At 39.5% G+C, this 22,636-nt stretch overlaps 1 protein-coding gene and 1 long non-coding RNA gene across 3 annotated transcripts in view; one reads left to right on the forward strand and one right to left on the reverse strand.

Annotated features, from left to right (window-relative positions):
- Window positions 1–4,103, forward strand: LOC308481194. The gene is made up of 2 exons (XR_013988522.1): window positions 1–489; window positions 2,737–4,103. It is a non-coding gene; the product is annotated as an uncharacterized lncRNA (long non-coding RNA).
- Window positions 3,844–22,636, reverse strand: part of ATP6V1C1 (ATPase H+ transporting V1 subunit C1) — a 23,726-nt gene continuing 4,933 nt past the window's right edge. For both annotated transcript variants that reach the window (XM_081013205.1, XM_081013204.1), the window contains exons 2-13: window positions 19,360–19,542; window positions 18,614–18,681; window positions 16,781–16,866; window positions 14,825–14,919; window positions 12,169–12,260; window positions 11,447–11,545; window positions 9,814–9,882; window positions 8,824–8,916; window positions 8,645–8,738; window positions 6,877–6,974; window positions 5,152–5,278; window positions 3,844–4,479 (exon numbers count right to left, since the gene is read on the reverse strand). In XM_081013205.1, coding sequence (XP_080869331.1) covers window positions 4,384–4,479; window positions 5,152–5,278; window positions 6,877–6,974; window positions 8,645–8,738; window positions 8,824–8,916; window positions 9,814–9,882; window positions 11,447–11,545; window positions 12,169–12,260; window positions 14,825–14,919; window positions 16,781–16,866; window positions 18,614–18,681; window positions 19,360–19,542 — 1,200 coding nt within the window. In that variant the 3' untranslated portion in view covers window positions 3,844–4,383. The remainder of the gene's footprint in view (window positions 4,480–5,151; window positions 5,279–6,876; window positions 6,975–8,644; window positions 8,739–8,823; window positions 8,917–9,813; window positions 9,883–11,446; window positions 11,546–12,168; window positions 12,261–14,824; window positions 14,920–16,780; window positions 16,867–18,613; window positions 18,682–19,359; window positions 19,543–22,636) is intronic.

Genomic DNA, 22,636 nt, shown 5'->3' on the forward strand with positions numbered 1-22,636 from the left:
TACATTATCTAGCTCCCCCCCCCCACACCTTTGAACTGGAAATAAGGTGTGTCAGCTGATTTTATTTGCTGCTTTTGGTTTTTTATTATTCTACTATTTTGTGTGTTTTACTGTTGCTATTAGTAGTGGCTTTGAGGGACTAGCAAGAAGGTGGGCATATAAATTTTTAAAATAAATATCAAAAACAGAAACTGCCTGCAGCTGGTAAAAAAAATAAGCCTGCTACTTCAGTTCAGAACAGTATAGCCAGGTTGGGCACTGCAGACTCTGAGGAGACTTCATTATTTGATAAGAGAGCATTCACATCTATTAGCACATGGAAACCGGTCTGTGTGGAAGAAAGTGTTGCTTAGCAACAGGCAAAAATTCTAAACAGTAACCTCTGTGAAAGTGATAGGTGTTGTTTGTTGAGAGGCATGTGGTGTGGAAGAGATTGGGATTTGTTAAAAAATGGAAAGGAAGCACAGGAGCAAACCTGCTTCCTTCTAAGTGAGAAGACTTCAATATATATATAAAACCCATATGTCTATTTAATCACTTACAAGACATAGGAACAGATGGAAGTATCTGCCAGCAGGATGATCTCTGCTTTAATGAGACTTCTCAGTCTTCAATGGGAGTTGCCCCAGCAAATTTTTGTTCCAACCCAGGGGTTCCCAAACTGTGGACCATAGACCACCAGTGGTTTGCAAGCCTCATTCTGGTGGTCCATGTCTGTGAAGAACATTCGTCGTTCTTAGATCTTGGCAGCTCACCTGGAGAGTGAGTGGGACAGTCCGAAAGTGACAGAGGGAGGGGGCATTCGAAAGAAGCAGAGAGGATTAGCAGATAAGTTACTGGAAGGCTAGAATCCAGAAGTTCAATCTTTTTTCAATTAAAAAAAATCATAACCATCTAGCACAGCTATTGCTACAACAAGCAGAAAAAGAATTAACTGGTCCAAGACCATAGGCAATTTTCAAGTCATGTCCCTTGAAGTGGACCCTGCACATCCCCAAATCCTGAGGCCCATTGTAGACTCTCAAAAAATCAAGTTATAGCAAAGAGACTACTATGTGGTGCTTCAGATTTAGTTTTTATAGACATTTTTTGGAACACATTTTAAGCTGAGCAACATGGACGGTAGAAAAGCATGCTTCCTGAACCTTTGTGCTGGCAACAAAGAAATGTCAGGTCACCTGCATGAAAAAGCACAGTAATGCAGGAAACATGTTTAACTACCATCAACATATTTCAACCAATAGGAGAGATGCTTAAGCAGTGAAAACCTCTTTAAGTGCCTGTGTTGCCCAAATGTAATGGGAAATGAAAGATACTTTTATAGTCTCTGTAGGTTTCCACCCCCCGGGTGTGGTTTGTATTGGGGTTGTACTCTACATCTTGTTTGAATTACCGTACTTTTCTGTGTATGACTGGTTTTTTTTACTCTAAAATAATGTTAAAAAACGGGAGTCGTCTTATACACAGGGGTCATCTTTCCACATCTTCGTAAATCTGTGTCCCCCAAAATTGGGGTCGTGTTATACATGGGAAAATACGGTATTTCACTTCCGCTGGGGGAGATTTGTCTATCATAACCCAATCCCTCCAAGAGCACCAGACAAGTCACACTTCAACCTTCTTGCTTGGGCAATTATCAGCTTGCATGAGCAAAATCTATTTTTTCTTTGCAACAATCTACTCCTAAGGATGTAGTCTGTGCCAGTTCAAAGGTTGCTTTTAGCATTTTCAAGAGTCCATTAGTTCTAGTAATGCGATCAATTCACATGCTGTGTAGGTCTAACAATGCTGTTAATACCAAAAAAAAAAAAAAAAAAAAGTTCACAATCTTCATTACAGAAGCCTCTTATATCTATAACATGCAAAAGGTTTTTGAATGTATTGCAGCAGATAGAAAGGCTTTGTGTTTTGAGTAAATTAATACCTGTAAGGTAACTGTAGATGCTAAACAAGATGTTCAAATGACACCTCCGTTTGCCTTTCTAAATTTGTTCACATGCCAAAACTTGCATTTAATGAAAAAGGACTTGATTAGCCATTTGCTCAGTGCAGCCAGGATAACCATAGCTAGGGCATGAAAATAATTATCAAGAGGCATGGCACCAAGCGCAGCTTATTGCATTATTGGAAAAACTTGCCCATAAGCTAAGATGTATAAATAGACAACATAGGTGAGATGCATGTATAGACACATGGTGTGATTTTATTGTTTTCACAAATATACCAGAACATATTCTGGCTCCACCTATACACAATTTGTGGCAGACGTGAATCAAGTAGCATTTGACTCCATGAAATATGTCATACCCACTACCTCCAGGCTTGCTGAGAGATTATAATGAAATAATAGTCAATCAGCACTTCTTCTTCAGATGTTATATTAAAGAAACTGGTCAGATCCTCTTAAAGGACCCATTCCAATAAAAATTATAAGAACTGCGTTTAATTGTATTTTTTAATGTGATTTTCAACATACTTCTTAATATTTTTCCGATTCTCCTGTTTCCTGTATCCCTCTCACATATTCCCTAGTAAAATGTTCATGTTGCTGTTTATTGTTTTTATAACAATCTTTTTTTAAAAAAAATAAAAAATGTAAAGACAGGTGTTAGGTGTTTGGAAGAGACTCGGTTGATGCTGCTATCAACTGTTGTTTAGTGATGCTTTGTTGTTTTAATGGATTGTGTTCTCTAAAATAAAGAGGAGTAACTGTAGGTTGTGTTCTGTATCCATCAGATTATGTAAGCAGCAGTTCTGGCAACAGGTTGAACTTTCTGGAAGCTGGGTCCTGGCATTTTGCAGCACAATTCGAGCAGCACTGACAGGCTGCATTATTTTCAAAAGAACAGTTTTCAGCTAGGCTACATGTTGACCTCAAGCTGCATCCAACTGGCACCCCAGAAGCTGCTGGAAAGTTATTTGATCCAGTGGAGCCTTCTGTCAGTGGAAAAGGGATGGAGGTGATCTTGGGTGGTCCTCCCTCCCTCCTGCAACTGCTGTGACAAGGCCCACATTATTCCGGAGTGTTCCACACCCTATGAGCAAATTTGGGGCGGCACAGAGGAAATTGCTGGATAGCTTTGGTCTCTGTTCTGGTGAAGGCTCTGCAGGATCAAACAGCATTCAGCGAGTGGAGGGACACAACTGGAAATAGTGGGTTCACTGTAGCGTTTGACCTGCAATCTTCTACTATAGCTCAAGGTAGAAAAGAAAGGTGTGTAGACTCTGCAGAACAAGGTAATGGAAGTCTGGCTTATTCTTGGCACTTAAAAAATATCATGCTGTTCTCCTAACAGACTTCTGTTAGAAGAAACCAGCTTATTACTGAAGCTCCCTTTCAAGTTCTCATTTTAATATTTTGCCAATACCTGATGTTGCATTTACTGTAATATTGTTTGTTTGAAAGTGGCACAAGGGTGCCCTCTGGTGTTCCAGAAACAAAAGTGTGGTGGTAGTGCAGAAGCTCCAAAAAGTTTTAAAATATTCAAGCGACAGAAATAAAGAATTGGATCTGAGCAATAAATATTATAAAATTATTCTTTGTAATACCAAAATGCATGTTAGAATCAACTAGCTCTTTAAAAAGACCCATCATGTTTCACTATTTACTTGGGCCCAGCAATGAAGATACTCTTATTGATTATTGTCCTGTAGGTCTTCATCTATTCTTCCCCTGCCAGCCCCACCAATTCCTTCCAGCGATTGCTCATTATTGATTGGCTTCATTTATGACCACCACAAATCTATTTGCTTGCTTTAGCACCCAGCGTATGAATCTCACCTCTCAAAATGGTTCCTACCAGCTTTTGACAAAGTTATACCAGAGTGAGACAAAGCAGTCAATACAGTAGTACAGGTGCTTTTATTTTTCTCCTGTGAATGTTTCCTGTGCATAAGTTTAAAACATTCAGAAAGCACAGACTGAATATCAATCTCCACATATTTTACATCACAATTCAATAACAATGTTTACAAGTTTTATATCTATGAAACACAGTGAACAAAATGGCATTAAGTTTTCTCCCCACAATCTTCCTTTGTAAACAAGTTCTTCCCGGAGGATAGTCAATGGAATTGATGCAGACCACGGTACGAAAGAGGAATGACCCTTTAAAAACTTTTTTTAAATAAGGAATATTTATAAATACACTCTGATTCTCTCAATATACATTTACAGACCTGATCAATTTAAAAGCGATACTTACATTTCTCTTTTAAAAGAAAATGTCAAAGAGATGGACCACTATGGGGATTATTCTCCTACGCGAGGGAGGAAGCAAGCAAGCAACAGGTTTACAGGAGAGAGTTAGGAGCATCACCCTTCTTCAACCTTTTCTTCTTGGACACCAATATTATGGGAGGATGGTCAGGGTCAGAAGTCATCTACTTAAATTCGAGCAAGTTGCAGTCTATCTTGTAGTACACATAGGGGTAGTATTCTTGCTGACTGAGGTTCAAACCTGGAATATCCATAGTTGCCTATAAAAGACAAGTTTATTTTTTTAAACTCAATAACTAAGAGTTTAGCAGGAGAGTTAATGGCCACATATTTTCTTTAAACACGTACAAGTACTGTTGCTTAGACTCAGACAAAAACCACCTGCATTTTATCTTTTTGGTACATTTTAAAATTTCCTTCCCACTGCGGAAGGGTCATAGCTTTGTGACAGAACATATGCTTGACAAGCAAAATTTCAAGATTTTCTCCACTTCCACACAACACAAACATTTCACTTTTAAAAAAAGTGATAGCTGGGAAACTTCAGAATTTAATGAGACTCTCAACCAGTCCCACTAGCTCCACTGAGATTGATAAATGACACCATCTGCCTCTATCAACAGAGTCTCCATGGCACCAAGTGATGCTGAACGGAAGGTGATTGTTCCAAATCTGCCATTGTGGCACTGATTGCTGTTTTAGTAGTTTGCACAGGGCTATCCCTTCTAGCAGGACCTAAGACTACGAATCAACCATGTTTCTACTTTACCAACATCCGGGCAAACTTATAAACTGTCCAATCAGCACCAGCTCCCATGCTGGTAGATGTGGCTGAGCCAGATAGTGTCTCCTTGGTGTAAGAAAATTCTCAGGCAACGCAGCTTCAACAATTTGGATTGTAGGTGGACGTCGTAAAAATGCGAGTTACTTACATCAATGATTGCTGCTGCGCTGCTGTCAAGGTGCTTGTACAAGTCATACAAAACCTCTCTCAATTTCTTCATTGTTTTCTTGTTGGGCTGAAGGAGCATAGCCTGGAAGTTCACTGGCAAACCATACCTAGAGGAGCAAAGTAATTTTAAGAGCTGTTGGGGATGTGCTTCAGTTCTGAGACTTCTGGAATGCAATTGTTGTCACCATTAGTGATACAGTGAGGCAGCCAGTTCAGCTCGATCAATTGTTATTGCTGCTCTCCCCATCATGGAGGTGGGGATATGGTGATGGAATATGCATGTGCTTCATAAGCATCCGATTATTATTTTTGTTACATGATGGTTTCATGGAGTATGACAATAAGCCTTAGATGAGCAATGAACCTGACAATGTAAAATTAGCTTGGGTGGAGGGGGAATATGGGTGGAGGAGGGAGTATGGCGAGGGGCCAAAATCACCACTCCTGCCAGTTATTCTGGAAATATACTATTACGAAGGGGCAGCAAAATTCCCAAATATGTTGAGCTCTGCCATTAATGAAACTCAAGAGTCTCTGTACCAGTTGTCGTTTGCTGTATTGTTTAGAAAAACTGTCAATAAAAATCAAACATTTCAAAAGTTTTTGAATAAGCACCTGTTCACTCTTTGTGCTCAAAGCCAAATTAACAGGCAGGAGGATAAGAAAAGAGGGGAAAACAGGTATCTGAAAGGGATAACTCTCTTATTTTGGAACACTTGTCTTATTCAAAGGTTTTGGAATCATCTTTGGACCCATATTGGCTGTGAGTCCTGGAAGGTCTGCTCCTTGCCTTGAAGGCTTCTCCACCTGGCCTGGGATGGCAGGGCCCTGACTCTGGCTACAGAAGCTGAGGCTGCTGAACAGACTTTTGGGCTGGGGTGTTGTCTGGGGTTTTTTGCTGGGGAGGGTTGCTGTTGTTGTTTGGTATCTGTATTTCAGATCTTCTTGTGGAAATTGTGCAGTTTGGTTGTGTATTTTTTAACTTTTTCTTTATTGTTTATGAATACTTAGGATATTTTTTCATGTTGTAAGCCACCTTGAGAATGATTGGAACTGTGGAAAAGCAGCATACGAATAAAATTTATGTATGCATGTAATCATATTTCCTGCATTTGCTATCTCAGTTTAAGAATCAGCTGTCATAAAACTGTTACAGCGTTTTACTGCAAATCTCCTTACTGCACTACATTGCCTCTAGCTCTTGCGAGCAGCAGCAACCAATTTGATATATGTCATGTCCCTCTGCTGAAAGAAGGCGCTTTGCTCCAGTGGAGGCTCCCATTAGTGAAAAGGCGAGGGAGCGGAATTTTCATCCCTTCTGCAGCCCATTGTGCTACTGTCTGCCTCCCCAAATATGTTCCAGGGATGCCCTTTAGAACATCAGACATCCAGAATAACAGCAGAAACAAAGTAGCACATCAGACTGCAGGAAAAGGGGGAGATTTGAAGACCACCTCTCTGCCTTGTGGATCATGCAAGTATCTGGAATATCACGAAAGTTTAATATTAAAATAATCTCACTGTTTGTCTGATTGCTTTAGTAAATTGGCCTTGTTCCTAGTTAATGCGTAAATAGTAATCTGATTCAGATAATCCTGGTGTCTGTGCAAGAGAGCGCAGCTACCAAGATTCACCAGACCAAACATGTGGAATGCTAGTGATTCTTGAAGGAATGGAGCAATAGCTCATCTATAGAGAAAAATACCTCAAAACTGATTCAACGAAGACTCTCAGCGCTTTCACATGAATCCACGCAATGAAAGCTTCACTGAAATTTACTTTCAGCCACCGTACTAGAGGCCCCTGTATTTGGAAGGGGAAAAAAAGCAAGAAGTCATTTTAAGCATCAGGAGACTTTGCACTGTATTCAAATCTGTTTTGTGTATGGCAACGTTACTGCAGCTGCTCTGTAGAATGAACAGGCCAAAGCATGCCAAGAGGAGATAATGGAAGCATCCTTTGGCTAGGAAAACTGAGATTCTGAACATCAACATCTTGTCATTTTAAGCATTTATTTCCTGCCTTTCTATATGAAGACAGAGGAAGCTTACCTAAAACTATAAACTATCAGCAGTAATATAAAAACAGCAGAAACAAAAATACATACAGCAATTACATAAAAGACCAAGTCAAGGGTTCACCTAGTCACAGATTAAAATGATGGGGAGGGGGGGCATCTTCACCTGGCATCAAAAATACATAGGACCAGTGTTTTTTTCTGGGGGGACAAGGGGGTACACATACCCCTAAACATTTTGTGAATCTAAGTTTGGCCTCATTGAGAGGCAGTATTTCAATATGAGTCGGAAAATGAGAGTAGCCCTAAACATTTTTTTAAAACAAAAAAAGCACTGCGTAGGTAAAGGTAAAGGTAAAGGGACCCCTGACTGTTAGGTCCAGTCGTGGCCGACTCTGGGGTTGCAGCGCTCATCTCGCTTTACTAGCCGAGGCAGCCGGCGTACAGCTTCCGGGTCATGTGGCCAGCATGACTAAGCCGCTTCTGGCGAACCAGAGCAGCACACGGAAACGCCGTTTACCTTCCCGCTGGAGCGGTACCTATTTATCTACTTGCACTTGACATGCTTTTGAATTGCTAGGTTGGCAGGAGCAGGGACCGAGCGACGGGAGCTCACCCTGTTGCGGGGATTCGACCTTCTGACTGGCAAACCCTAGGCTCAGTGGTTTAGACCACAGCGCCTCCCGCGTCCCTTTTACTGCATAGGACAGTATCCAAGGCTGCAGTTGCACTTGGAACAATGCATTTCCATGGACTCAGTGGTGCTTCCTCTCCTGTCCTCATCAGCACCCCCCTCTCAAAACCAGCTCTGGAGGGTTGGGGGAAACTCTGGGGCAGATCTGGAGAGCTTCCAATGATGATCTTACTGGATAGGCAGGTTCATATGGAGGGAATCAGCTTTTAAAAAGTCATGAAATTATTCAGGAAAATGTAGACAGAAAGAAAATGGAACAAGCTTATCCACTGGCATGGATCTTTGTCTTTCAGAAATTACATAGGGCACCTCCAGTAGGAGATGTATGTAATGTATTCAGAACCACAGAAATGGTAGCAATCTGCAATACACTGGGCACTGCACAGAAACATCTGAGAGCTTACTTGCAGGAAGGGACCCACACAACAAATTCTCCTTCTGTGGAGGTAATGGGCACTGGGTGGGAGCTGAGTTGTCTCACAGCCTTTGCGGACGGTTCTAGGGCCCTGACATATCCCAATGCCATCTAGAAAACTAAATAGCCAAACAGTGGAAAGCGTAGCCCAAACTGTAACCTACAATTACTAATAACAGCTTTCATACTGTCAAAGGCTGCTTTGCTCGCTCTGCATTTACTGCAATGTTTCTTATATCAATGAATTAGTCTCAATAGTCCCTAAAGGCAGATGTAGGGAAGGAAAAACTATTTGGGGGGGTGTTGAAGAATTATCTTCAAATGTATTTAACACACATTGAACTTACAAACTGTTTCTTCTTATCAGTAGACAGCCTGTTCATTTCTTCCTTGTCTGCCTTCATCTCTTCTTCATTATACTGAAAGTCGCGGACCATAAACCTGCATCGGGAGACCAGCAGACCATTTTAGGTTGCTTTACAATTGCTTTTTTGCAGAAAAACAACCTGGGAGGAGGACCACTTACTTGTTTTCCCTGGCTTTGTGCCTGAACTCATCCACGGCCTTCCTGAACAAGGTGACATTACAGAGATAACTATCCTGGTCCTCCGAAAGAACACTGCAAAGAATGAAAGACACCGGGGAGTACAGGTCAAAAAATAAAGGAACAGACATACGGCAATAAAAACTGTAACCTGTAACGCAAGACCAGCAAAAACAGCTTATGTGCTGCTGCTGCACAGTTGTACTGCTTCCGATTACAGAGCTAGGCTTACAGATGGTGTACCTCTATTAGAGGAGTAATTGCAGCTCACCTTTGCCACGCTTCACAGGAGAAGTGCTCGAGTCGCATTTCACATTCAAAGCGTTGTCCTTTCTGAGCAAAGCTAGCTGCATTAAACCCGCTGAGTGCAATTTAAGTGTTCTCTCAGAAAATGACCTCAAATTTGCAACACTACTTAACAGCTTTCAGTAGCTTTCCCAATCTTGCCTGCTTAGTAAAGTGAATGGAGCATTCGAACTGAAGAACAGATCCTGCTTCAGAGGAGGGGCGAGAATGAGAGTTGCACCCGCCCTTGCCCCATAAAACAAATTCTGAGCAAACCAAAGGTTCCTCTAATGCAGTTGGCCCAGTAGAAGATTACTGGACTTTCAACCTTCAAGTCCAAATGACAAAAATATGCCTTTTTGAACATCACCTCTCCTAACAATTGTACCATGTGGTTGGGCTGTGGCCAACAGTACAGCTGGCTGCACACATTACTGGGCGTTACTGGAACCAGACTCAGTATAAGGTGGCACTTGTATTCATTGTTCAGGAATGCAGTTTCTGGGGAAACGGATTCAAAGACTCAAATCACAAGGTGATGAAAGAATTCTAAAAGAGAACTAACTTTTTTTTGGGGGGGGTGTTATAGTACTGGGCAAACCAAGTCTCCAAAAGCTGTTTCTCCTTTTTTTGGAGTACATCAGCCTATTTTCAACTGTGTTCCTAAGTAAGTGGAATCAAACTTACTTGCTGGACCGTGGAACTATCATATCCGTTAAAGTTTCATACTGCTTCATCCAGTCATTATAATTTATCCTAAAGATGGAAAAGTTAAGCATTAGTTGTCTTAACCAAAATCCCTGGGGAAGGGAGCACAAAGTTCTTTTTGCCACTATCAGCACCACGAGTGTTTTCAGGATACACTGGGTGTACACACAGGATACACCCAGGATCCAAGGAGCCGTCTGATGTGTCCTCCAGCTTTCTCCATGAATACAAAGAGGGGCTGCCTAGTTTCCTTTCCATCTACAGAAGAACTTTGCACTGCATCAGATGTTGCTCTGTCAGGTGCTAAGTCAGGAAATAGTTTTATAGCACTATTGTATGTATCTTTACTCAATTTATTCTGAACTCCAGGGATTCATTCCCAGTGGTGCGTACAGCTTAAGACTTAGACAGAGTTAAGTTCTCCAGTACAGCTTTAAGATCATACTGTTGACCCAGGACTTGCAAGGAAGTTGTTGTAATGAACAATACCTATTGCAAACTCTTGTTTTTATTGCATAGGAAAAAAGCACTCCTGGTTTTCACAGGGTAGAACACTGCATTAGAGCAGAGATCAAACTTTTAATACTTGATGTTTTTATTATGCTGCAAGCCACTCAGAGTGGCTGGGGAAACCCAGCCAGATGAATGGGATATAATAACAATAAAAACAACAGTAGTAACAACAACAACAACAACAACAACTCAAAGTGCATATTTTTCATTTTATTTTTATGGACACTTACTTTAAAAGCAAATATGCATAGGTTTGCACTGCAAGCCCCATTCAACACCCAGAATAAAGCAGGCATGGGGTAAAATTAAATATAGAAATATGAAACTAAGTTTTTGTTGTGTATATAATTTTAGATGTACAGAATGTTCTACATAATTAAGCAAGAAGCTAAACTCAACACCTTATTCTTTAGTTTCAACTCTTTATTGGCCTAAAAATGTCTTCTTTTCCCAAGACAATACCTTTTTATTTAGTATTCCCAGTTTTACTTTTTTTTTAAGCTAATAAATTTCCATGAGCTATCGGCATCCTTCGACCAACTCAGATACATCCTCAACACAATTTACTTTGACTAAAATATTATTACAAATAATAGCCTCGTTTGCCTGGCCTGCTAATACTTTACTAAGATTGCAGGCTAATGTAGAGAGAGTTAGGGCAGGGAAGATAAATGCAGCGATAAGAAGCAAAATGTTGACTGACTTGAGTAAATCCAATTTACAAGCTAAACACTTCAATAGGTTAGAGCAAATCAATGAGAATTTCTGAAACCTGGAGGTCAGTTTTCGCAGCTTTGCTAGATTTCTCAACTGACTTCATAAATGAACAGATTTTGCAGTGCTTGTGAAAGGGCTTCAACTTACAATGCAAACATTGAATGCTTTTGCTGATGTTGAGACGATGTAAAGACAATGTCTGTTCCTCTGTCCCTTAGAAGTGGGTTGCACATTTCCACATGTGCCTTTAATTGTTCCATGGTAACATACCAGTTTTAGCAAACAAATCATTCTGTGAAATATCCCTTCCTCTTAATACATTCTGTATGCTTGTCTTTACGTTTCAGCAAGGATTCTTTTAGGGACCAGGAGACAGACTTACTTTGGTACAACCACTAACAACGTAATCAAATATTCAGAATCAAGTACAAAGTCATCTTTCTTTACAATTTCAGCCAGACTTCTGGTTAGCAAACTTCCCCTGTTAAAGAACAAGAAGATCAAGAAATGAGTGTATAATTCTTATATTTAATTTGATCTGAATAATAAGACTTTTGGCAGCGAATAGCTACAATTTTTATAGTGCTCCTAATGTGCTATAATCAATTAGACATGCCTCAAAATCAATCAATTATTTTACTGACAAATAGCCAAAATCTCAATCCAAGTGAGTGGATAACAAGCTTGGTAAAGTATGAAATCCCAAGTTTTCAGATAAACTTGCATGATATGCAGAGCCCGCCACTTAAATTTTCTATTATAGCTGTGATGTGATAATGTTATCTGAAAACAAAGATCATGTGCTGTGATACTCAAGACTGACAAGTAACTATATGGCTGGTTGTTGTACAATTCTCTGTATGACTTCAACATGATGGCAAATATGTTTCTTCCCTCTCTTTTCAGATTTTTTTCTTAGATTGTTTCAAATGTGGCTTTAACTCCACCATTATCTTGTACAGTATGTTCAAACCCAGAGGTAGGGCAGTCTGCTAACTTAGGCCCTTACTGAGAAATGTATGAATTCAGAAATCAAAAGTCATACTGAACATATCAAATTCATCAGCCTGCTTTCAGATCACCTTACAGAAGAAGACAACTCACGCATTCTTCCTTTCCAAGTTCTGAAGGTTGCCTTTCAGGTTGTTGTATGCAGACGCCCTTGCCTTCAGGTCATTATCAATCTGAGTCACTCCCTTTAAAGGACAAAATTCAGAAGCAAAACTATATCAGTGTTTTCTAAGAAGGATTTAAATACTGCATTAGACTTTCCTATAAAAATGACAATTATGTGCAAATGAGTATCAGGCTAGGAAAACGAGACAACATTCACTGGCCAGCATTCCAGTTATTATCCTCCAGATGTTTTGGACTAGATTTTCCATATGCCCTTGGAGGACACCAGGATGAAGAAGGCCACAGATTATCACTTACACACAGTTTCTTAAAGAAGTTTACTATATTAGTAAACTGAGTTCGAAAAATCTGTAATTGCCTTAAAAAGGATTACGACTTGGAATCCCCTTTTTATGAACTTTTTTAAAAGACAGAAAATTATTCTCAGAAGTAATGAAATAGCATTATTTTGTAGCATATATGACCCATTTCAACGGAGCTTGCACTTGGCTAGAACAGTCACTGAAGTTGCTAATGATGTGGGGGTGGGATCCAGAAACATACTTGAGGCTTACCCCAGGGCCTCCACACACCCAGTGGAATTCAAATTCCTTTCCCTTTGGACATTTAACCTCATACACTATCAAATCACTCTTGAAACTCCTCTCTGTTTTAAGTGCACCTTAAGAGGTACTGTTGCCCTAGACTCCCAGTTTTTTTTTCTGGCAGCCTGTGGGTCTCAACCATAGAGTTTTCCATCAAAGATTATTTTTTTAAAATTATTTTTAATTTATTTTTTTAATTCTAACTAGGTCTGGTCTTGGATCCTTTCTGGAAAACCCATGTGGATTCTCAGCCTTGAAACAACTTTTTTCCTAAGTTGTTCCAATAGAATAGTTTCAAAATCACAGGGCTATATCCAATGCTCATCCTACTCAGAGTAGTCCCAGTTAAAATAATAGCCATGGCTAACTCCAGTCTTAATTGGTCCTACTCTCTGTAAAATAGGGGGATACCACCCACTGTGGTCCATTTAGCACATCACAGCAAACAATTAATGGTTTACTGTGAACTTGGGTGGCAGTTCCTGCTTCAACCTTAACACAGAAGGACTACAGAAGCTTGTTCAAGGAAGTATGCCTGATTTGAAATCTAGCAGATAAAAGTGGTATTTAGGAGCATCTACTGAAAGATCTGGTAGTTAATGAATTGCTGCTCAAGTAAACAGTGCTCACGGTGAAAGGGAAAGGCATCACCCAAGAGTTTTCTGAAGGACTGGAAACAAAACTGATCACAGAGCTGGCAGGGAGGGACTATTTACTTCCTTTTACAATACAGAATAGTTATTGTTCCCATACTTATGTGAAGCTATGAAATATTTGGGGAATTACTGCAGGGAATTGCCAAGAGGCCAACTAGAAGAAAAGCAATGATTTGGCTGTGGTGACCACCCAGGGAAGGCTACAACTGCACGCCTCACTATCCACAAATGGCACTTTAGTTGGCTTTATCTTCCCTTTCCTCTTTAGCACAATGGCACCATTCATCATTGGTGATGATTTATTTAGACAGTTAATCTACCAGCTATTTCACTAAGCAAGATGAATCTCTTCCTAGAGAGCAGTCGCCAGCCGCCCTGCAGCTGGAAAAAGAGCTTCCCTTCTTTGAGCTATTCCCTAATTAGAAGCTATTCCCATCCATTCCCAAATATCTATAGGAGAAACAAGCAGGGCAGTGGGGATGGGAAGAAAAAGAAAAGGCTTGGGTTTTTGTCAAAGGCAAATGCCATATAGAGGAGTCTTAGTCACAATTAGTGCGGTTAGGAAACAGGATTGCTACATCCTGCCAGTTTGGAGAGAAGGCATAAGTTGTAGGAGAGAACAAGCCTTTGAGTTAGGACTGTGGTGCAAGGCTGCACAGACAGACAAGAAAATTAGATCAATAATCTTTTGGACAAGATAATCCACATTTGCCAGTGTAGGACTAAGCCTTCATAAATGGGCAAACTATAAACGAATACAAATTTATGGTGTTGTAGGTTTGCACTGAACAAGACAAACATGGCAAATCTGGAACTATACTTGATAATCTGCTAACGATGATGTCTTTACTTGGATTTTGTTATTTTAACCATGTGCAACTGTGCCTATTTTATAGCTTTGTTTCCATTCTGTATTCCTTCCTCTGAAATGTCTGATCAATACCAATTTTGTCACTTACAAGTATTCAATACTGTAAGATGCCCAACTGGGTTGCATATCTATATTTTATTAACCGTATTTATATTTCCAGAGAATGCAAGACCCTGATGAGAGGTTAGTCTACTACTTGACCTTTTCCAGGTTCCCCCCTTTCTTAATGTTAATAGGAGGCAATTTTCCATTTCCTAAAACCTCAGGTCAATGTTTTCATTGATCTGCCTGATAAATCACTGTATGCTTTTTTGGGGGGGGGGGGGAGCTTTTGCACCACAGAAGCTTTCTGCACTTGTTCGTCACTTTGGGGATTTTTGATGGTTTCTTCTTTTTTAAAAAAAGAACATCAAAGAGACTAAAAAGCAGAAGCAATTTTTACCACACCCTGGTGCATGTACCACAGAGATTATAACACAAGTTTCATACCTCTTTGGATAATATAAACCTACCTTGGCAATTATTTCTGAAATATTCTTCAGAGACTGCTTGATTGGATACTTTGCCATGTCCCACTGGAACCTTGTTATGTAGGTGACCAAATCAACTGTGAACACAATGATTGAATATTGGTATTGGCAAACTGAGCACAAACTTGTGCTTTGTGAGGTGTTCTGGCTCCCGGCTGATTTATGGGCACAATTTAAAATTCAGGTTTAACCTCAAAAGCTCTGAACTTGGCCAAGGCTATCTGAAAGACCATCTTCTCCTCTATGTACCTACTCAGACCTCAAGTTCCTCTTCAGAGACCCAGCTCTGGCTGCCCCCATTGAATGAAGTGTGGTGAGTCACTGCTGGGAGAGTGGCATCTCAGTTATGGAACAGCCTGGCTTCATATTTCTTATCCTTAAGAAGACCTTTCTGCTCACTTTTAAATCATTTAAGTAATCTGGCCCATTTTTCTAAAATCTGTTTTTAACTTTAGGTGGGTGGAGTTCTGTTTGGTTTATTTATCTAGGGTTCCCATCTTTTAAAAATGGCTATGTTTACTTGGAATTTCAGTTGCTTTTTTACACAACTATTTTAAGCCAGCCAGAGAACTTTACGATTTGGGATGGCGCACAACCTGCATGAATGAATAAATACACCTACCAAGCAATGCTCCTGGAGACTTTATATAGATGTTTGCCTTTTAAAACACAGGAAAGATTATATGTAGTGTAAGAAAGTTTAGAAGCCATTGCAGCAACGCCATATTAAAAGGTATGCTGTTTGGGATGTTTCTTTTCATATATGAATTTTGTGTACATACATCATTAGAGTGGATCAGAAGCAATAAGAGGATGGACCCCCATTACCTTTAGTTGCTGAGAGGGGGGCATTTTGACAGGGCATTGTTGTGACAGTACTACAGGAGCAGAAGTGGCCCCCACCAGACAATTTCTTTCGACATAATTAAAAATACTGGATTGCTGTGTTCTATTTATTCAGGTCACCTAATGATAACCTAGATTTACAGGTGGTAACCAATTATAAAAAGCTACTCTGGGACAGCTTAACACTTATTTTAGCCAGCCGTGATACACTGGTTTAGGGGCGATGAAACGCTTGTTAGAACGGGGTTGAGGAACTTGCAGCCTTCCAGAGATTGTTGGACGTCAGCCTCAATCATTGGCCAAGCTAGCTGGGACTTGCTGGGAGCTTGATTCCAACATCTGGAGGGCCACAGATTCCCCAACCCTCTTTCAGAAGTTACTTTAGTAAACTCTGAAGGCATATTACACACATCACATCAATTTTTTCACTGGTATTCAGAAATGGCACCCCTACTCTTACAAAAGCATCTGTGGTGTCACTTTTTAATAGGACTGCAAGGGAAAAAATGGATCAGCATTCCAACAGGGCATCTTTCACACTATTCTTTGGGTATGACAGTATTTTTCATTTCTTTCTGATACTATAGACTCAGGGTGATAGCCAACTAAGTTGCACTGAGATCAAACCTATTGAAAACAACAGACCTAAGTATCTTGCCCTTGTTCTCAGTTGGGGCTACTTTGAATATGCCGATTATTAGATATCACACTCAAAGATTTAATGGACAAGATCAGTATCATCATAATTATTTGTATATCTTTTTAATGCAATGAACATATCTATCTATTTCAAGGATGTTTAAATTAGCATACATGAAAAGCTTGTGCTTAACGTAACTAAGGAGAAGACACTGATCACATAAAAATCTAGAATTATAAACAAGGTAGGGAAAGCAGAACTACAGCCGAAGAGCACGCTTCCTTTTAGATATTATATTTATAGGTTGGTTTCTAGGTTTTCTGCTTGCTTTGAATTTTTGCGATCACTTGTGTTGCAGAAAATGCTTTCCTATGACTCATATGCATCACTTCTGAATTTATGCTCAAACCATCAACTTTCAATGTCACCCTTCTCAGAAAGCTAACATTTACCTCCATTGGCCAGAAGGTTTTCCTGAACTTTATCTTTACTGTCTTCCAGCACATCAGACATATACTGTGCCACCTTCTTGACAACACTGAAGAGAAGAGAAAAATTAAAATAAAATTAAAATCCTATTCGTCTTTCTGTCTGTGGATTAAACGTTTCAGCAACTTGGGGGCTGTATCAAATGAGACTCACAATTATGTCACAATTGATTTCACAGAACTGTTTCAAACTGACAACAAATTGTCCCCCATGATACACTCCAAAATGCTGCTCATGAAATTTGTTATGGTTTAAGATCTGTTCTTTGCTCTTCAAAAGCTATGTGTCATTTAAGACTGGGCACTTTCTCTGATTTTTGTCAGTTTTACTCAATTCAAAGAATTTTTCATTGCTTTCTGTTAGGCCAATATCTAAAAATCGCTCCCGTGTCAGGCGATAAAGTGCACTAGTTAACTCTAGTATCAGAGGCGGTATGTCTCTGAAGATTAGATGCTAGGGATCTTTTTTAAAAAACTGAATTTATATGGGATGCGGGTGGCGCTGTGGGTTAAACCACAGCGCCTAGGGCTTGCCGATCAGAAGGTCGGTGTTTCTAATCCCCGTGACGGGGTGAGCTCCAGTTGCTCAGTCCCTGCTCCTGCCAACCAAGCAGTTTGAAAGCACGTCAAAGTGCAAGTAGATAAATAGGTACCGCTCCGGCAGGAAGGTAAACGGCGTTTCCATGCGCTGCTCTGGTTCTCCAGAAGTGGCTTAGTCATGCTGGCCACATGACCCAGAAGCTGTACGCCGGCTCCCTCGGCCAATAAAGCGAGATGAGCGCCACAACCCCAGAGTCGGCCACGACTCGACCTTATGGTCAGGGGTCCCTTTACTTTTTTAAAAATTAAAATTTTTTTTAAAAAAGAATTTATATACTGCCCTATACCCAGGGGTCTCAGGGTGGTTTAGAAAATAGGGGGAGTGCTGTTGCACTCTTGCTTCTTCTGTTTGTACCTGTTTGGCTACCATGAGAACAGAATGCTGAACTGGATGGGCCTTTCATCTGATCCAGCAGGGCTCTTATGTTCTTAGAGATCATTTTAGCAATGCAGACAGTCAAAGCACAATCACACGTTCCAAAACATGCAAGTACTTAAGACTAACACATTGGGTTGGTTCACAGGTAGCATTCCAGAGCCTCCAGGTGATCCTTGTTTTCACCTGTTACCCTCCCTAGCAAAGCAGGATTAGAATTCCATACCTAGTTTGGAGGGCAAACTCAAACCACTGCTTGCCAGTTTGGTTGTTGTGACTTGTTATGGTTGTCCAAACCAAGAAGTAGCTAATTAACCCAAAATATTGTTGGAGACTCAGAAATATGGCATAATAAACCATACTGTGCACGTAACCTGATTGCTGGCAACTGACAAAGTAAAGAAAATAAGACAGGGATAGCTTTATCATTACACAAACTCAGGACTGAAACCACAGTTTGGCAATAACAAGCAAGGATTGGAATGCCAAAAGCAAACTGCAACTTAAAGCTGGCTAGCTATCCTGGCGTGTTAGGAAAAAGCAAAGCATATCCCTGGGGTTGGTCACAATACTAAATGACTCCTTCCTTGTTTAGTTTATCTGCTCACAGCAGAGGAGGTATGTGGGAGCAATAGGCTGCATGCACAGTATGGTTTATTCCACAAAGGTTCTTCACTTTTCATTATGTGCTAACACTGACAGTCATTAAGCTGGTTGACCTAAAAACCAGACAATTAGCAGATGATACATAGGCTTCTATATTGCAACAAAATGGAAGAAACGTGAGCAGTGATATTAGGTGGATATTAAAAAGTAGTTACCTTTCCACAAATGTATCCAGTTTAGCCAGCTCATCAGACAAGCCAACTAACACATCAAGGGTACCAACCTATAAAGGAAAGAATGAGAATTATTTTAGATGGAACATATATAACAAGGTAACTGTAAGAAGGAACTATTAGACTAACAGTGCAATCCTATGCATTTTTAAACATAAAGAAGTCCCACATTAAATACAATGGGATTTATTTCCAAGTTTGCATGCATATGATTTCAGTCTAAAAATTGTCTTCCTTTTTTAAAACAACATTGCATTGAAATTTAAAGATAATAATTTTATTTATCATCTGCCTGCAACTACAGTGTTAGAGATTATCCATGCCAGTACATTGGAACAGGAGTCCATGAATCTTAGTAGGGAATAGAAAATGGTTTTCTAAGTTGGTCTGACCATTTGTTCTATATCACAAGTACATTCAGCATTAGCTTGTGATACTGCATTCAGGGAGGCAAATTAAACAAAATATAATTTGGAATTTTCAAAAAGCCTAACAGCCCCTTTACTATATAGTTCCAGTGGAAGATAGGAGCATGCACTCCACAAATTCACAAGTTAGGTAAGTGATTTACAATTACGGTACTTCATTTAGTAAGCAAAGTAACATTAGCAGGCAAATATTATTTGGCAATAGGAGCGTGCTGTGTTTGTACCATCATGTCTCATTTCCCCTAAACTTAAGGTGCAAACAGTTTGAATACAAAACCATGCGCTTTTGAATGGGTATACCTTTAAATCTGGAATGTTAAACTTTGCATTGGTAGAAAGGTTGTTATTTTTTATGGTTGCAGCACACAGCTTCTCCCATGTCTGCTGACATGTTTTTTCCCCAGGAGCAGAAATCAGCCAGAACTCCGTCATTTTTGCCACTTTATTGCGACGCTGATGATTTTGAAAGATAGAGGTAAAACACTGGGGAAGCGAAAGACAGGAAAAAACATTTAAATAACAATAGAGAACAAGGTCCTTTCAGAATATATAACTTAATTTCTGTTCCACCTCTGGGCCACCGGTGCGGCGCACTGTTCTATACTGCCCTCCCGGCATACGTTTTAACACTTACTTAAAAGCATTTCTAAACCACTGCATATTTTAAAAGTCTCTAAGCAGTGTGCCTTACATACAATAGTGAAACAATATCCATTAAAACAAAAATACAGCCTAAAATCAATAAAACTGCATGAAAACAAAAAGCATTTAAAACAGATTCAATGCATTAATACACATAAACCAGGGCCTAACCTGGTCAGGGAAAGCCTGTGAAAAAGATCTCTTTATTACATATAGAATTATGTAGACTTCTATTTTGAGATTAGAATTTTTGTGATGCTGAATGGTCAATTGTTTTGCAGCAATCCCCCCCCCCCTTCTTTACTAATATCAAGTGGTTTGTATAGGAAGCCCTGTACAAAATATTTCACTTGTGTAATGGGGCTCCTCCCCCTCCTCCTGCCCATAATCCAGAACGAGGCAGTGGGGCAGGACTGTTCCATCTGGCAAGCTGATATGCTTGTGCACATGGAATGTTAAACATCAATCAATCATTTTATTTGTATGCCACCTTTCCAAAGTTAAAACCATGCTTAAGGCAGCTTACAACATATCAGACAATAAACAAAACATCAAAAAGTACACAAAACTGAACATTTTCCACATAAGAACCAAAATAAAAATACAAAAAATAACATTAACAATAGCAACAACACACACCCCGCGCAAAATAACCACCTTCCTAAACAATACCCCGGTACAACATAGTGCCATGTTGCCATTCTTACCATAAATAGGCAAGGGGGTTCTGAGGCTGTTCTGCCCAGCTACAAGAAATCTTTAATCTGTATAATCTGAGGGCAGGGCAATTGGTTCCACAGTTACCAGTAATATTGCTGCATGTTGTATGGCGATTGTGAGCATAAAGACACTGTACACTATATGATGTTCAGATTATTATTTTTTACAAAATATATTTCCTATTGTTTCAGTTCGTTTAGGGAAATATAACCATTTTAAAAAGGAAATACTGTTACTATATTTATACTGGGAAGGATACAGTTTATGACAGTCACTCATCCCCCTCTCCTCAAAGTTTTGTTTCTTGATGAACCCTTAGCTATGGAAGTTTATTTGTTTTTCCCTCTACTGTATAATAACTTGCCTTTAAGGGGCCCTTCCAAAAATGTGGTGATATTTCTCAGGACACCTATCTTGCTAGGCAACAGAACCTTGCATCAACACAAAGCACAATAAACTCAACTGTAACCTTCCTAACATCTATTCACATAGTTTTGAATAGCAGCAAGCCATGTAACTTCTAAAGATGTTGTAGGAGCCCAGCAGGACAAACTTACGCAACCTCCCTGATATTCATATGACTAATACACTAGAAAGCGTAGGACTTTAACTTCCTATCAGCTCCTATAACAAAATGAGTGTATGAGACTGTGGAATATTTTAGGCTATTACTTGCTATATTACTGAATTGCGAAGCTGAAGTGCTACACTTTGCTTTTAGGGCTAATTAGGCTTCATGAGAACTATTAGCACATTGTACAACACTTCCACAACTGCTTAAACAACAACAATAGTAAAGTTCTACTCAAACAGTTTAATAAAATGCTTAAAATGTGAACTGAAAATGTGCACCCAAATCAAAATCCCCTTTTGTTATTCCTCACAGGACTGAAACTACATCTCTTAAGAAGTATAATTGATTCATGTCTAGCCAAAATAGAGCACACAAAATTATGGCTGTTTTTTCTTGGATGAACTCTCAGGGTAACTTCAAGTGCAAAGATGTGTCATTGACAATTCATTGGATGGAGGGGTTTTTTTGGGGGGAGGGGAAGAAACTACTTCAACTGTTCTTAGAGTTTGCACAATGAACTCTATTCAGAATAAGGAAGTACTGAGATTGATTTCAGACATTACTTATACAGTTTACACAGGAGAATGAAAAAAGGAAGAGAAGAAAATTCACATACCATAGCCTAGAACTTTTAAATAGGGAACTTGTGTTAAAGGTGTCAATTTCAATTGTCAACTTGCACTCTCCTGTGCTGATTAACATAGGTCTCCTAGCACCAGAGCTGTGTGAAAAAGGGTCTCTGGATCTTCTAGTCACTTCTCCCCACTCAAAATCCTTGAACGTAGGGGAAAGTATAGTCTATGTATCCATTATCACTAAACTTTTTTCCATTGCTCTTTACAGAAAATACTATTTAACAATTCAATAACATATTAGATCTTCCTATCTCAATTTCCTTAGTCCTAGCAAAAGCAGCCTTGCATTTAAATAAACCAGAATAAGATATCCACACATTTAAAAATGCAAGTGGATTAAAACTAAATAGAAATAGGAATGAGTAATCTATGTATAAAAATTGGTATTTTTGAAATGAAGAGAAAAGTAATGTTTTTTTAAAGAGTGCTTATCTTTAGAGGAATCACTAGTATTAAGGAATACCATAAAAGCAGCAGTAGTATGTTAAACTGAATAAACCCATTAATTCAGCATTCTTCCATTTGCTTACACTAAGCTTACAAGGTGGTTCAGCTATGTCTGTTCTTTATTGAGCATTTGTTTACAGGATGGTTACATGACAAGGAGAATTCATCCTAATTCACTTATGGGGTGCTTGTCTTCCTGTTAATCAGTCGTTTATCTCACTTTTCAGTGCATTTCCCTTCCATTTCCCTAACCACAGAAAATGGATTTCTTGTGCTAGAGTGACATAGCACTTTAACTGTGCAAAACTAAGTTCCTGGTATGTGCCTGAATCCATCCCTCCAAATAGTGACAGCCTGGAGGCAGTGGAACCCTATATTTGGCTAACCACTAGATAAATCTAAGGGTTAAGTTCTGATAAACCAACTCAAATTAATCTACCTATACTGAATTTTTTAAGACAAACTGCTTTCCCTTGTGTTGCAGAACAATGCTGAAGGGAACTTACAGAAAGCAGTTCTTTTTTAAGGAGAGAGCAATCTGTTTAAGGAACAATATAAA

The sequence above is a fragment of the Podarcis pityusensis genome, assembly GCF_964106645.2.
Source record: "Podarcis pityusensis genome assembly, chromosome: 7".
NCBI lineage: Eukaryota > Metazoa > Chordata > Lepidosauria > Squamata > Lacertidae > Podarcis > Podarcis pityusensis.